This window comes from Pundamilia nyererei, unplaced genomic scaffold (assembly GCF_000239375.1).
Source record: "Pundamilia nyererei isolate P.nyererei 1_Seehausen unplaced genomic scaffold, PunNye1.0 scaffold00091, whole genome shotgun sequence".
Lineage (NCBI taxonomy): Eukaryota > Metazoa > Chordata > Actinopteri > Cichliformes > Cichlidae > Pundamilia > Pundamilia nyererei.
Window position 1 is genome coordinate 586,266 of NW_005187492.1, and position 16,418 is coordinate 602,683.

At 40.4% G+C, this 16,418-nt stretch overlaps 1 protein-coding gene across 1 annotated transcript in view; it reads left to right on the forward strand.

Annotated features, from left to right (window-relative positions):
• The first annotated feature begins 229 nt into the window (after positions 1 to 229).
• The window catches only part of esamb (endothelial cell adhesion molecule b), a 53,585-nt gene continuing 37,396 nt past the window's right edge, over positions 230 to 16,418 (forward strand). The window contains exon 1 of the mRNA XM_005739311.1: positions 230 to 696. Within this exon, the coding sequence (XP_005739368.1) occupies positions 642 to 696 (55 nt within the window). The 5' untranslated portion in view covers positions 230 to 641. The remainder of the gene's footprint in view (positions 697 to 16,418) is intronic.

Here is a 16,418-nt window from a genome sequence, read left to right on the forward strand (position 1 = left end):
AGAGGTAAATACACACAGCATTTTTGGCATGTGGAGAATTTCTGAGAATTACTTCCAGTTACAACAGTTACAACAGCGGTTATTATTTAACGTATTAGAGTATGAGTGGAGTCTCTGGGCGTAGAAAACTGTAAGGTGCAGCACTGATTGGTGTGCGTCCTAAGACGAGCTGCTTAAAGTTTGGAAACAGTGCGTAACCGTTGCTGACAGGGGGCGGCACCGAGCAGTTCCAGCACGTGAAAAAAGCGCCTACAGTTTACTGTGGGATCAGGACAAAAAGGAGCGACACACTTCAGCACAGACGTGCGGCAGAAGTAATCCCTCCATAAAGCGGACTCAGCACAGCAGCAGAGAAACAGACGGAAGTGGAACAGTTTGAATGTTTTCTTCTCTCCTGACATCCGTGGAGCGCAGGAGCGGGGGAGACGCCGGTGCGCTCCGCGATGTCAGCCGCTGTTAATGATAGGGATGGGAAGAGGAGAGGGTGCTTCGTTTGCAGACGTCGCCTCGCATGTTTGTGTAACGGACAATTAATTGTTACCTGAAGATAACTGGGCAGCACTTGTGGAAAGGGAAGTGCGAGGAGTGTTTTGGTGCCAGCTTTAGAAAAGCTGCTGGGAGCAGCCGGTGGATGTGGCACCATGGGGATAAAGACAAGACTCCAAGCCATGCTGATGTTATTGTGGATCATTCAAGGTAGGGTAATTAATCCACTCACGCTCCCTAAACCTCACAGCATGTCAGTGGCGACAAAACTAAGTTTTTCTTCACTTTTATAAACATCAGAGAGCAAATAACCAACTTATCACTGATGGAAGAATTTGCTTTAATATTGAATTGTCAATGAATTAAGCAAAGAGTCAAACTCCATTGAATAAAATACTTTTTTAACTGAACATGCACGACCTCTATACACGTCTGCCTCGAAGCCGAGTGGGATTTAAAGGCGTTTATTCATTGTTCAGATTCAGACTTATTGGCAGTAACAAACAGCGAATAACCTGCTTCAGTCCTAATTACGCGTCTTGAAAAGCTGAAACCTCTTTCCCCCTCCTACCTTAAGTTAAATTTTGAATTTAGAAGCAGGGACTTTTCATTAAATATGTAATTTATATCGCTGTGGCTGCAACTGCTTATGTGTGTGTGCGTGTGTGTGTGTGTGTGTGAGTGAGTGTGTGTGTTTTTATACCAGAGGTTCCCTTTTAAGCACACAGCAGAGTACTCCTCATTTTAAGAGGGCATAATGTTGTTGCATGGTTGAATGCTCAGAAATGAATTTCAAGGAACTCAAACGTTGCTGCCTTTTTTCTCTCCCCCCATCGTTATTGTCCCCTGTGAGGTTAAAAATAACATAAAAGCTTGAGTCTACCTGAAGGAGCCGGATGTCATTTTTGAAAATTCTAGTCAGAGAAATCCCAGCTGTCAAATTAAGAAGGCTTACCTAAGAATACTGGTCATACAGGTTTAATGTCCTGCACAGTTTGGCCCCTGTTACCGCTTTGTGTGCATGCAGTTAATGCGCAAACGTTTAAATAAATCATAGATAGTGACTGACAGACTGAAGCATTGCAAATAAAAATGTTAATGCTCTTTGAACAGCAATTTGATGCAGACAAGTTTAAATCATATTTAGCTTTTATCAGTTTGGACTGCAGTCATTTCATTTAGCTCTAAACCCTAGAGCCAAAACAAGCACAAACACACACACACACACACTGATGTGCTAAAATATTATTAATTTCCTTCTGTGAATACACACTCCAATACACCATCCAGGCTCTACTCCAAAACACCCTTTAGGTTTTTCTGACTTGGCCGATCTTATTCCTGTCAACCGTGCCGCTGCATCATTTCCTACCAGATGTTGGCTTTCTCCCAGTGTGGAAATCAGAGATTGTTACAGCTTGTCTCCTTTATGTCAGGATTTGTTTGGTTCAAACTGGGGGTTTTGACTTAAAAGCAGCATCAGGAAAGACAATACTGGAACTTTATATCAATCTTAACTTACATTCAATGCTGTAATCGCTTAATAAAAACATCAGTGTTGTTCTCAAGCAGTTAGAGGACACCTGAGTTCAAATCTGGGTGGGCTTCTGCATTGGAGCTACTGTAGAGTGACATTACGTCTGCCGCGCTTTGATTTGTGCAACTGCTTTTAATGGGATGAAATGAATGAATTCAGTTTGTGCCTCGCTGATGAGAGACTTCAACCGCTTCTTGTTCTGATGATCAAATAGCTTTTTGGATTTGATTGATGGATTCCTTTTTACGTCTTGGACAGCAGCTAAGCAGCCTGTCAAACCCGTCCTGCCTGTCAGGAAAACGTCTGCCCGTCCTGACTTTAGAAGAGCAGAGAAGACTCTGTTTGTATTGATGAAATGCAGCAGCTTTATTGGCCTTGCATGAGAAGACCCGTAGCTAATTGGTCACTAAACGCTTAAATAAATCTGTTAATATGCTTCCTTTGGGCACCCATTTTATTTTTGATGATTTGAGGCAGATTCTGAACAATCGTTTGTACCCATTAGCAGCAGTAAATCACATCTTGGTTGTACCATTCGGTGTATTCATGCAGAAATGCACTACTCTTGCCCATTAGATATTTCAGATTGGCCTGAGGACCGTGACAAGGTGACTTGACGTGGCACCATCACTCCCTTCTAATTTGAATGTCTTTCTCTTTGGTTTTGCTATTAAAAGAAAGTCATGTCCTCAGCCGATTGTCTTCACTGACGTCTGGTTTATGTCGTTGGTGTAAGCTGATGATTGCGAGCCAGTTATATCCCTTTTCAGAGACTAACTCCCAGAGCTTAGCGTAATTCTGATTATGTATTGCATGATTAACTAAACAAGAAATTAGTCAGTTGTGGTCCAGCTTGGAACAAACAGCATTCCTGGCAAGGCTGCTGCATGAGTATTAACTGTCAGTGCAAAGATTTGGAAGCCCTCAGAGACCACCGCAGAATGGCAAAGAAGTGTCTCAGTCTTCTTGATGTCAAAGTCAAAGCATTTGTAGATATCAGGGTGTTTGTGTCACTCCCAGCAGGAAACTCATATGAAAGTGAAGACTTCAAGAACTGTTGAACTTATTCATTTAACATGTCAATGAACTGTTGAACTTATTCATTTAACATGTCAATTATCTTATGAACAAAACACAGACATGTTTGGTTCTTTTTAAGCAGTTCAGAAAGCCAAAGCATCATAAAATTGTTGTTGTCGGTTCATCATTGCAGGAAAAACGTAAGCCCAATATCCCCTCATAGTTTACCACACTGTAGAAGCAGGAAATAAACAATATGCAAGAATGGGACTGCATCAGGCATTAGTAGTCAGTACCACAATACCAGTCGAGTTACACAATTGTTGATGCCTAATTTGATACACAGATTGCCGAATGCGTGCAAATGATCTCAGACTAAGTTATAAACACAGACAGACTGCCAACTCTTTGGAGTCTGTGCCGATAGCACAACTCGCCTGCAGCGCTACTCTTTATAGTAAGACACTCAACTCAGCTGGTTGCATTTGGTTTTCCTAAATAAAGGCACGGTTGCTGAGTGTCTATGTCCTTTAGCAACATCACTATTGTGAAGGTTCCATTTAGATTCAGAATGGTAAGTAGTTACTGTGAATTTCTGTGTAAACAGCAGCAAATATGTGATTTCCCCCCGATTTTTTACAGTTAGTTGCCGTATTATTATTAACAGATTGCCTGAAATTGCCAGCTTGACCCCATTCAGTCAGACTGTTGGTAGACATGATATGATAGCAGTCACTCTAAACACAACAACTGTGAGTTGCAGTCATCAAAGAAACCGTCTCAAAAGATTAAAAGTTCATACCACATGGTCACAATGATTTTGGTCGTGCTGCAGATCAAAATCATATTATTCAAGTAGAATCATTTTTATTGCCAGCACTGCTGAAATGTTTGTAAGGAAGGTTTGTCGTTCACAGCCCATGGCCACCATGTTGAAGGCCCACACTATCAAACAGGAAACGGGGGATTCCAAATTGTTTTGTAAGGGGGGGGGGGCGATTTTGGAGTGTGCCAAAAACAGAGGGGAGATTAGCACTGTTTGCAGTAGTTTTCAAATCTCTTTTAAACATCATGAGTAAACTTGATTTTGTCTTTCTGCTTAGAAACCCTATCAATGGAAAGCAATGGATACAACGTATTTCAAAAGGCTTTTACTTTGAAGATGAACAGTCTTCAGTTTGTGTTGCACTTTCCACAGTTTCGCTACAGCTGTGAGAGTGGCTGGACTGGACAGTGTTTGTAGACATGCAGTCAAACTATGTCAGCAGCAATATGCTAGCAACGAAAGAAATCACAAGGTTTTTGCCATCTGGTTGGGAAAGATGTTTTTCCCTAGTGACGGGTGGTTGCCAGCAGGTCACTGACCAGCCTGTAGGCCTGTGTGATTGGATTTTTAGCAATTATTTTTCCTTGCAACTGCCATCGAACTCCAGCAACCACTTGCAATCAGTCTGGCAGTACTAATTTTACCCTTAGAGCTGGTAGTTTTCACATGGTCAGATGGTCATAGATCAGTGTCCAGACATGTGCGACAGGCGCCTTATTCACTTTACTCTACATTGTCTTTACGATTGTCACACATTCAAAATGGCAGACAAGTTAATGCCATGTGGATAGTAGTCATGTGTCTGCAAAATCTCACTGCACCACAAAAGATCATTCCTGCCTCCGAGTGTGCTTCTTCCATCACAGACTCTTAGAAATACACTGTGTTCCAAAGAGATATGCTGAGCAATGGCATTTACTCCTTACCTCATTCATAATGTTGATTAGCATTTAAAATGTTAGGAGAATTAAAAACTTGGTTTTCATTTGAAGGGGTCTTTAAATGTTGTGAGTTTCTTTTTTTAATAGGAAATTCTTTTTTTTTCCAGGCTTTTTGCTGGAAACATTACATTTGAATGCTTTTGCAATCATGCCTCGTCATCAGCTCCTTAGAAAACATCCTGATGCCGTGCATCTTCGGAGCCGCTTCATTGAACCAAATTGATCTTTTCTGGCTCAAACTGGTAAATTGGCACCAGTTTCATGCACAGTTACATTTGTTAGGCTGACACATACCTTAGTGTGGGCGTTGGATGAGGAAGCCTAATTGACCAGAGTCCACTCTGTATAGCACAAACTCACAGAAAGACCCCTGCAGTGGGGAGAGACACTGATTGGAGGCAGAAGGAGCCAAAGCTACCTAAAGAATTCTCTCATGTAAAACTAGGTCAAATTAATTGGCTCACGCTTGCCAAACAATAAAGAGGACAGTGGTGAGCAGTGTTTTAGGTTGCTGCACGCAACAGCTGCTGCATGTTGGACTTCATACCGACATGGATCTATCAAAACATCCAAGTTCCCTCTGTCGACAGTTGCAGTAGTGGAGGTTGACAGGTGTTGATTGGAGCTTTGCGTGCTGGATCACTGAGCTAATGTGACTTTGAGGCAGGTCATCAAAGCAGTCTGAATTTGCTTTGAGTTAACCATGATGGATGTGGAACTTTGAAAACACTGATGCAGAACAGATTTTTGCACCCGGTAACAGACCAGAAAGCCTCATCCTGGTGCAAAAATAGTTGTTTATATAATGCTTGCAGTGGTTTCTTACAGTTTGCTGGTTGTGTTTGCGCTGCTGTAATGAAACTAATGTCACATTTTAGCCATGCACATTTTAGCTGACGCACATGAAATAAGTAGCCCACATTTCCCCCACATCAGAAAGAAAAATATGGCACACAACGTTAACCATTATGCTCACAAACTAATCAGCATTTTGCTTGCTGAATGACTTGCTTTGATGTTTGGTACACTGACTGCATTAGTGATTTGCTATCCACAGCACACTCTTACAGTCCAGTAACGCTCAGCATTGTGCTGCTACGTTTTAGAACCTTTAAGGCAGTAACTTCAACATTGAAGAGTGGAATAATACCTACATTCAGGAGCTCAGTTTTCCATCTTTGCCTTTAACAGATATTTATGAGCATTTTTTGTTTTTCAAATTAAGGCAACAAAGCAATAAAAAAATCTATGTATAGATCCCTTGAAAGTGAAAAGACTCAAACTAGGCCTGTGTAGAGGACGAAAATCTCATCTGGCTAATGATATAAGACATGAGCTTGGCTGATATTGGAGTTTTTAATTCCAATACCAATACCGATATTTAATGATCAAAAAATCAGATATTCAAATATAGCGCCCAAAATAGTTTTTTTTTATTTTACGCTGTTGTTTGTTTCATTATGTCGGAAAATAAACTGTTTACGGTAATATTTTTTCATCGCAACGCCCAGCTGAAAACACTTCGTGCAAGTCAAGTTGCCTGAGATTCACAGAATTTACAGAAAATGTAAAAATTTTTTGATATATATCGTTGTCGGGACGATAAATGTCTTATACTAGGATATGAGATTTTGGTCATATCGCACAGCCCTATAGTTATAACTATAGGCCATCATGGAAACGCCTTATCACTATGGGGAACAGAGCTTTCAGTTGCTCTGCTCCCCGGCTCTGGAACTCTCTTCCTCCAGCCAAAAGAAATATTGACTCCCTTTCCGTATTTAAGACACAGCTCAAAACACATCTGTTTAAACTGGCTTATTCGCTTTAGTGCTGATTTTGTCAAGCTCTGTTTTGTAATTTTAACTTATTTTATATATTTTATGACTATTGTTCCTTGTATTAATTTTGTTCTTTGTAAGGTGACCTTGAGTTTCTGAAAGGTGCCCTCAAATAAAATGCATCATTATTATTAAAAGTAGCTGGGTGCCAGGTGGGTAACCCAAGTGGGCCCCAACTATCAGACCTGCTTCTACCAATCTGGGCCCCACACTCATTTGTTGACTGGGCCTGATTTGGGGCCCATCCGGGTCCCATCATTAATCCATCTGGGCAAACACATTTGGGGCCACCATGGAAACTGAGGACAAAATTAGCTGGGTCCCAGGTGGGTAACCCGAGTGGGCCCCAAATATCAGACCTGCTTCTACCCATCTGGGCCCCACATATGTGTGTTGACTGGGTATTTATTTACTCGCTCGTCCTCTGTGTGACTGTTCGCATTAGCTGGTAGTTTGTGGGATTTTAAACACGTTTCTGTCCATCTCGTGGGCAGATGATGGAACATCAGCACTCGTAACATAGCTGAAGGGTGTTTCTCCCATCTCTTTTCGAGACTGGCGTGTACAGTGCAGTTTTATAGTCCACATTAGACTTTATGTAACCATCCATACTACAGAGGTAACCCCTCATTTAGGAACAAGCGCCTTGATTTGTCTTTACTGATCCTTCTGTTATTCAGAGCTTCCTAGTTTTGTCTCACCTGTACTCACTGAGTTGATATTCACATGTGTGCCTGCATCCATGTGTTGCTGCATAAGATTGAGCACCGTCACCAAACGATGAAAACATATTGCAGTAAACAGTGTATTTTGCAACACCATGAAATAAAGGATAGAGCATGAACGACAGAGATGAAAAGGTTTTCATTTCATCATCTTTTATATATTGTCATATTGCACAGCTCTAATTCACACAGAATATGTAAAGCACATTAAGATACCGGTTCTACGGCAACAGTAAACCTTTGCTTTGTAATAAGAGCGCATACACAGCAAGACCTTTTGCTTCTTTTGTGTCATTACTCGCGTCCGTGCCCGGAGAGGTCAGAGCTGTCTTTGCAGCATAAGGGAGTCCTAAAAAATATTAAGGAAGGGATGTTAATATTGTGTGTTTGTGTAGTTGTGTAGACAGTGAGGCAAAAAAGAAGCACAGAGAGATCTAGTGGTAAAGCTTTACAGGTGGGCTTGCCGTCCATGCTCCATTTTTAAGAGACTAATGATGTTTCCACTGGTGACCAGTCCGGTTCACCCACCAGGGGAGATGAGACTTGCAGGACTCATTTCAGTCTCACCCCTTTGCCAATTATATCGTCACTTTGCTCTTTGGTCTCACCTCAGGTGCGTCACAGCTTCTGAATCACAGTTCTGCAGAGTAAAAAATATCCAAATGAGGTGCATTGCGTTTGTTCTAGCCGTTGGTCTCCCTGCAGATCGTTGGCCATAAATGATGTATCTTGGAGGAGTGTGTCATTTACACCCCAGGCGTAGGCGAAGGTCGTGATGATTCAGACCAGGTGCACCCTGGGTAAACAACACACACTAATGAGGTATATTTTCTCTTTAAATAAGACTTTTGCTCCGAGTGTGAACACACGCACAATACAAAGCTATTATGCATTGTGTGCTGTGACATTTGATTTGAAAAGGGCCGTTTATGTTGAGGTCTGAGACAAAGCAAGCCATTAATGCTACTGTTCATAGCTTGAGAAAGCTGCCTTAAGCTACTGGAATTAATTTCCGGGCAGTTTCTGCGATTCAACACAAACACTGAAAGGATTTTGAAATGTTATTGTTTGTATCTTCTTTTAACCATTTGAACATAAAAAAAAAACGTTTTAAACTCCTCAACAATTTAAAAACCTTGCCTTTAATAAAAAAATGAATTTTTTTTATCTTTAAAACCGCTCGTTTGTTAAGAAATGATACCTTTTTTTCTCTTGACTTGGTAGTGGAGGTAGGAAATGGCCTGTCTGATGGCAGGAGATGAGTTTTGCACTAAGATGCTTGAAGATTATAGTCCGGTTTGACTATCATAGTAAAGCAAAATTAAACTGGATGTTTTTGGTGTCGGTAATACATTAATTTTAAAATTGTGGTGACAGCCCAGTAAAGCTGCTGTGTGGTCCGTGTGAAAGCAGCAGGGTTTTTGTCTGAGGAGAGCGTCCTTTGTGCCTTTTCTGTTGTTGCTCGATCGTCTCGGCAGATGGAGGGGAAGTTCGTTGTGGCCAGATTAACGCTGTCATCTGGTTTGAGGTGTAACCTGGCATTGCACCCTACGGGCGTGGCTATGTGAGGCTAAAGAAGGTTCCAGAGGTCAATCCCACCATAGCGAGGCAACTCACAGGCTGCTGTTATTCCGCCTTACAAATTAAACCTGCATTACGCTGCGCCTCTGTAATGTTACGCTTGTTCATGTAATGCGTTCTTGAAGGAAAGCGTTCCTCTTTTTCACTGAAAAGTGTGATGTTTAGTGTGTGTGGGATTTTGTAGCATCACCGTAAAGTTAAACATATGTGGTTTAGTGTGAAAATGAAGTGCACTGTATAGCAGAAACGTGTGTAACCCTGAGCGGGCTCCCTTCTAGCAGCACAGGGCTGGCAGATTTGAGCCTTAATGCCAGTGATCGTGAGGGTAGTCATCATTTTAGTAACACAACAAAATTTAACAGACCTTTATACAACAGAAGTCAGATAGGTGCATTAAGTGTGTTTTAAACTCTTGGAGGTTTTTAACATTACACAGCAGCTGACAGTGTGCTGCTCCTGTGACAATCATGCATGCGGGATATGCCCATGGTACTCCAATATTCTCTTATTACTTATTTGCAAAGTTCAGGATTATCAAAGTTAAAGCAGAAATTACGTATAAAAAGGAGACGTGTCAGTCAGAGAGTCATAAGTAAAAACCTATAGAAGTCTGTCTGTGTGTAGATTTTGGGCAGCAAGCTCCGTGCTGTGGCTCCAAGTTTGTATTTTTTTAAAATATGTCACACACTCTGACCTGAACAGCCTGCTGGTTTGTTCGCTGAACCATCTGAGCAGTCTGTCACCTTCCAATATTGAAAATCACTGACAAGATAAATCGCTGCCCGACGATGTGCCTGCATGTGTCAATCACAGATGTTCCCTGCACTGCGAACAGCTGTGAGCATGATAGAGTGCAGTTACATACTACAGATAACAGACAGTCACACACATACACAGCAGAAGTCAAAGTGATGTTAACAGAGAACATATAATATGCAGAAAGCACTCTAGAGTTTTGTTTACACCACAGAGGAAGACAGTTAACCTATTCAACCACATGAAAACACACCACTAACTGGAGTATCATGATCATCAAGCAGTGGTTGGTCATGGGAATTATCAAACGTTAGCTCTAACATCTACAAAGTGAGGCTGTGCAGCAAGTCTGCAAATCCGTCTGGCTCACAAAGACACTGGAATCACCAATGAAGGTGCATCCCATCTGGCATTGCATTACAAGTGTCCAATAAACAGTAAAAGTAATAAAGACTTATGGAAACTTGTCAATTTATTGGATAAACATGTGTTATCCCCTTACAGTGGTGTCTATTCTTGTGCTGTGTGCATACACTGGAGAGGAAATAGAGAGGGATCCCACAGCTGCCGAGTACTTTGCTTTGAGTTTTATTCATATCCGTCATGCAGGTACAATTAATGTAATAAAAGGACTTTTAGGGGATGCATTTATCTGCAAAAAATGCTAAAATATACAGGAATGAAGAAGAGTGTAAAAATAAAAGCAATATCGTGTGTATTTTATTTTTCAAAAAGTTTTGGTCAAATATTTTATTTATATTTTTCAGAAGAATCCTCAGAAATAATTGTTAACTCAGTATTTATTAAAGTGATTATGATCATCCTTTTAGCCATAATCACGCACCGATAGAGCAGCTTCCTGTTCATATTATATAGTGATTGGCCTGTGGTTCCAGAATCCTCTTTTTACTTTAAATATTAAGTGCTGGGCAGCTGATTTGAATCTTAAATCATCCTGTTAGTTTCCACTTTGCACTGAGGCTCCTTGCCTCACTTCCAAAGCTCAAATGTTCACCAACTATTGGATTGTTAACCCTCTAACAAGGAACGTGAGCAGGGTTAATCCGTTGTGAGACAGGTTAGTTTTACCCTGTTGTTGCAATAGTATTCCTATATTTTACCAGAAATCGTCAGCCTTATATTACTGCAAAGAAAACAAAAACAAATTAACACAAAATAAACTAACAACCTAAAAATACTCATTTGAAAAATATCAGCATAAACAAAATGTTTTAGTTTTAAGATCATGGTCCTTGACCTGCTCTCTGTGTATGTTAGAGTAAATCCTCGTAAAACAGGCGTTGTTGTTTTCATAAATCCTCACTTTGCTTTCTAGCCCTCAAGTGTTTAGTGCAGCTCTAACATCAATTTAGGTTGTGGATAAAATTTTCACTGTGTTTTGTGCTTCCGGGGATGGTGAAGCAATTGCCATTAGAATTAGTACCTCAGGCTGGTTATGCTCAAAATAGGAACAACCTAGCAAGCAGAATATAAAGCCAAACAGTAGATTATAATCTCAGTGATCTGTCAAACCCTAGAATAATTGGCTCTTTGGGATGACTGAGAATTGAAGTCAGAGGCAGCGTAATGACTTTACTTGAAGTAACACTCCTGTCTATAAGCCTCGCTAGGTTTCATTAGTGTGATCAGGAAGGTTTGATAAGAGGGATTTCTCCTCGGCACCATCAGGAGAGCCTGTAAGACTGACCAGAAGAGATTCCTTATTACAGCATCACATAAGTAATCTTTATTCTGCTCCAGGGGAAAAACACTGCTTGTTAATTTTCACCGTTAGTGAGGAGCAGACCTGCAGTGCACTTATTTCTGTTGTCGACATTTAGCTCAAATGAAAAAGGATTTGCATTCAGCGTCAAACTGCTGCAGTTAATAGAAGTTCAGTGAATTGAAACGTTACTTTGCTTGGACTTCCCTCCCAGTTAAGGCTGTTGTTAGTGAGTCTAGGTCAAGATTCAAGGGAATAGATTCTCCTCAGTAGGAAAAGTATTTTAATTGAACCCCCCCCCCTTTTTTTTTTTTTGTAAATGTCAGCCATGTTCACAGCAGCCATATCAGTATTAATTTCTGAGTCAATTATCTGCTGTTGTTCAGTGGATGGTGCTTGGTGCGTTCTGTGGGACTATCTGCAGACACACAGTGTTTCAGCTCTTTTACTAATGATTTGTGCCACAGCTCTGCTGCTTATTCATTGATAAAGAATGCAGAGTAAGGAGCTTTTGATGGTTGATACGTCAGTACGGTATGTAACCCAGTCAGTAAACTACTCATATACCATTATGTAAGGTCAAATAATGTTATATGGGTGTTTCAGGACAACATACGTAACAAGAAGAATGTACTAGACTACTAACTACTACATCATTGCACACAACTGAATCATTCCCTTTTTTGCGAGCCGTCAATGCACAAATAACCTATCCTAATTTGATATGTGCAAGATATGCACTTTTTTCCAGAAGCCTTCTTTCAGTAGTGTTTATTAGCTTATAAAGAGAACAGGAGGTTTCTTTCAACATGTCTGACGGTTGCCTCAAAGCTCTGAAGCACTGCCAGCTGTCCCTAGAGGCTAAGCCATCACACAATGGCTTTTGTGTCCCCAGGTTGTTCTGTTTGAACTGTAGTCTCACACTGAACATCTTTTACAGAAAACTTCAGGACAGCACCTCACATGTACCCCTGATGTATTCCAATATGCGTCTCTTTAAGATCATATTGAGTCACATTTACCCTGAAGTGGCTCCTGAAAGCCCACTGAAGTTAAATCAGCTGCTTTGAGGCTTAACTTAATGCCGACACAGTTTTAATGATTAAGATTTTGCATTTATTGCCTAATGAGAATTTTTCAGTTAAAATAAGTTTGAAGCTAGAACATTCTAAATTACTAATAAAAACATTTCAGTTCAGTATCAGCTTTGTAGCTGTTCTGAAATAGTCATGCAACTGTGAAACGTAGGATAATATCAAGCGGGCCTAAAATTACACTAGCCTAAAAACATGACCTGCTTTGTTTAGCTCTCTCCTGTGACTCTGTCAGCAAAGTGGCAGCAGGGAGTCATGCATTAAATTACATATATTAGAATCTATAGAGTCTAACCTGTATAGATTTTTTTCAGAGGGGGAATTTACTCATTTCTATTTCAGGCCCAGGGGTTGGTTGGTCTTCTAAATTGATCTGGCGAACACAGCTGCTTCTAAGAAGCCTGCTCCAACCTGATAAGCCCAGTAACCATGGCACCTTTACCGGCATAGCTTAGACATCAAATATGCTTCATTTCAGATGGGAAGGTGAAGTCATGAACCTCCTCAGGTATCAAGTCTGCCCCCAGAAAGGCAGAAATGATTCTGACACCTGTGAGACACAGGAGAAATTTTTCAGCTCCGAGAACTGCCCTCCAGTGTGTTCAGTAGCTGCAGCTGCAGAACAGAAACAACCACATTCGCTGTCCATTCGTAGTCTTTTTGACTGGTTTTGAATCTCCATTAAGAGAAGTATAAGATAAATATAATCTATCCTTTGGAGCCTTTGATCTCTTTAAAAGAGCACGTTGTGTTACAAAGCTCTTACAGTGACTAGTGACATTTTCAAACCAACCAGATCCATTCCCACCAAAACAACCCAGGAGCTGAACTGAGTAATTTTGAATGAGTACGCTGGTAGCCTTCAGCAGTCCAGAAGAAAATCTCCATCAAATAAAATGAAATAATAGCAGTGGTTAGAGCCTGACCTTAATAACCCAATAAACTATCAAGTGTGTGCAGGGTGTAAATAGACATAGGTGGGATTTCATCATAGGCAAACAGAAAGTGACAATATTTGTTTCATAGACATTTCAGGCACTGTTTTAATTATTTATTGGTGAACATACACACAAGCAGGCTCATTGAATCCAAAAACTCTTATAGAGGTGTGCAGGTTCAGTTTGATGTGCATTTACAACTTCCTGCCTTCATCTGTGTGTTGACCCGCTCTGCTGGAAGGATTAATCGTTTCAGCAATAGTAAAGGGAAAATCATCTCTAACTATACTCGCCCCATGTACTGAGGGATCAATTCCACTCCAGCTCATGTGCTACACGTCTTTTCCCTGCGCTCTCTTTGACTGCCTTGAATGTTCAGCAGTCACTTCATTTTTCAAGCAGACATGTTTCGTGACTTGCTTTATGTAAAGCGCTGCTTAAATGTTTGGACAAAGACATCCGATCATATGATCTGAAGTTATTCTGAAATAACAAGATACTTGGTAGGTTGATAAAAGGTGAAACCAATCCTTAGTACAAAATATCAATGAATTAACCTACAGTGACACCACCACCTCTGTGGTTTAAGCAAGTTGAAAGAAATATTAAAAACTAAAGTTCAGACTCCTCTGTAGTCCTGTCCCCTTAGTCTGTTGCACAGTAGCAAATAATTTATAATAATGAAACATATTAAAATTTCAGTTTTATTTGTGGTTGTATGTTCACTTTTTAGAAAATTAAGCTTGCTTAATTGCCTATGAAAAGCCAATTTTTACTTTTCTTAGGCGTCACATGTGCTCTTTGTTATGAGGTTGTGTGTTTGTCTTAGAGTTTTTAAGATTTCTGCAGCATTAGAGTAATCCAGTGATTATAGACAGTACTTCTGCTGCTACACTGCAAAAAGTGACTGCGAACAGTTGGGTCGGAAAACTTCATTTTCTAAATTGTAAACAAATACACCATAAAACAGCATTTATGCTGCTCCTAAAGTGCATCACAGAGGGTGTAGCGTCACCGTTTTTCGAAAGTGACCAATCAGACTGGGCCCTTTCTTTCATTGGGCTCTGCCCCCCCAAACTTTTAAAAGCCGATTGATTCGAGCGAGCAGAATTCATCTCTAGGAGTGGGTTTTGATTATCGATTTATCGATTAAAATCGATTCTAGCTTGGATAACGTGATATCGATTCATTAAAATCCTGAATCGATTTTTTAAATATAAATTTACTTTACGCCAGAATCTCAGTTACAGCTAAAACAGTAAATGAGAGCAGGTACACGGATTCTGCACAAAGACGTAAACACAAAATGCGGATCAGAATCAGTGAGCTGTCGCCTTTCTCACCCGACGGCACGGACAGCTCACAGCTCGCTGATTCCGATGTTTCGGCGGGTCCGCGCTTTGTGTTTACGCCCTTTTTGCGCTGATTCTGAAGCTGCAGGTTTTTATCTCTCTCCAAACTGTTTGACTGAACCAGCAGCAAAAGAAGATCCAAGCTACGCTTCACATAAACATCGTCATGAATTCCCTCTTACTTTCGCTGTTTTGCTTCCCCCATGATAAAATCCCACTTCATGCACAGCTCTCTCTCTCTCTCTCTCAGTGTACTTCAAGAACAGTTTCCCGTCTAAAAATCTGTTTTCTGCATTAGTCGCTTGCTTGTTAAGCACAAGTTCATAGTTGTTTACAGTGCTGTCGGACGCTGTTGTTTTTCCTTTTACTTACTTCCGAAAAGAAGTAAGTAAAACATAAGGCAAGGCCAGTGGAGAGCCACAAGTCACGTCCCCTCAGGTCTGGGTGGGAATTAATTGCAGTCTCTTTCTGAACAATTTCATACAGGCAACCTTTGATAAAAGTGAATCGGAATCGAATCGATTCTAGAAATCAGTGACACCCAGCCCTATTCATCTCAGAGAGCAGAGCTGCGTGGCTGTTTTGTGCACTTTGCTGCTGAGTTCTGCGTGCGGAGGTTGTTGAACTTAAATTTAATTGCATGAGTGGCAATGAATACCAACAACTGTGAAATTTAATTATTTCCTCATGATTATGTTCTATCTTGTGCACAGTTTTTGGCATGAACATAATAATGCTATAGTTGAGATTTCCTTGCCTTATAAGCACTTACTTATAAAAAATGCTTATTGCTGACATACCATTAGACCTGAACACATTTTTACTATGATAACTCCGAAACTCTCTTGTAAACTGTTTTGTAAATATAGCTGTCGTGACTTTTATTGTACTTACAGCTTGTTGAAAATAAGCCTTCAAACTAAAGAAGATAAAAGGTTATTTTCCGCATCTGTTTTTAGCTTTTTGGCTTTGTGCTATTAGAGCGGCGTCACCTTGAAACGCACACCCTCTTTTTGTATCATTTAAAGATGACTGAAAACAAAGCAGGGATTAACAGCTCCTTTTAAGAGCTTGTGAGAATAATTGTGAGCCGCTACAAATAATTTCTTCACAGAGATGCATTTATATTCAGGCAAAAAAAAGCAATTTATTAGCTCTAAAATAACACTGCTCTGTTTTCACACAGCCTTGACTCATATGCAATTTGTGATAAATCAATGGTGCCAGCCGAAACATTTCCTGGATTTGTGGCATTTACGGCTTTATTTCATTATTCATCTATTCCTCCCCGCACTGAAAAGTGACTAATTACCCAAAAGACGAACAAAATACGGACAGAGGTCCTGCTGGAGTTTTCTTTGAAATCTTCTAGTGGAGATGACCGCCGTGCATTTTGATCTTCTAATCAGCGCACTTGTACATCTTCACTGCCTCCAAATGAGAACATTAGTGTGACGGCTGCAGTCACAGAAGTAGAGCTACAGCATTAAAGGACATTCAGCTTTCAAAGCGTTTCTATATTGAAGACATGGAACTTAAATAGAAAGTTGTGGAACGTATCATTTTGTAGTTAAACTTTATTATCATTTTGTTCACTT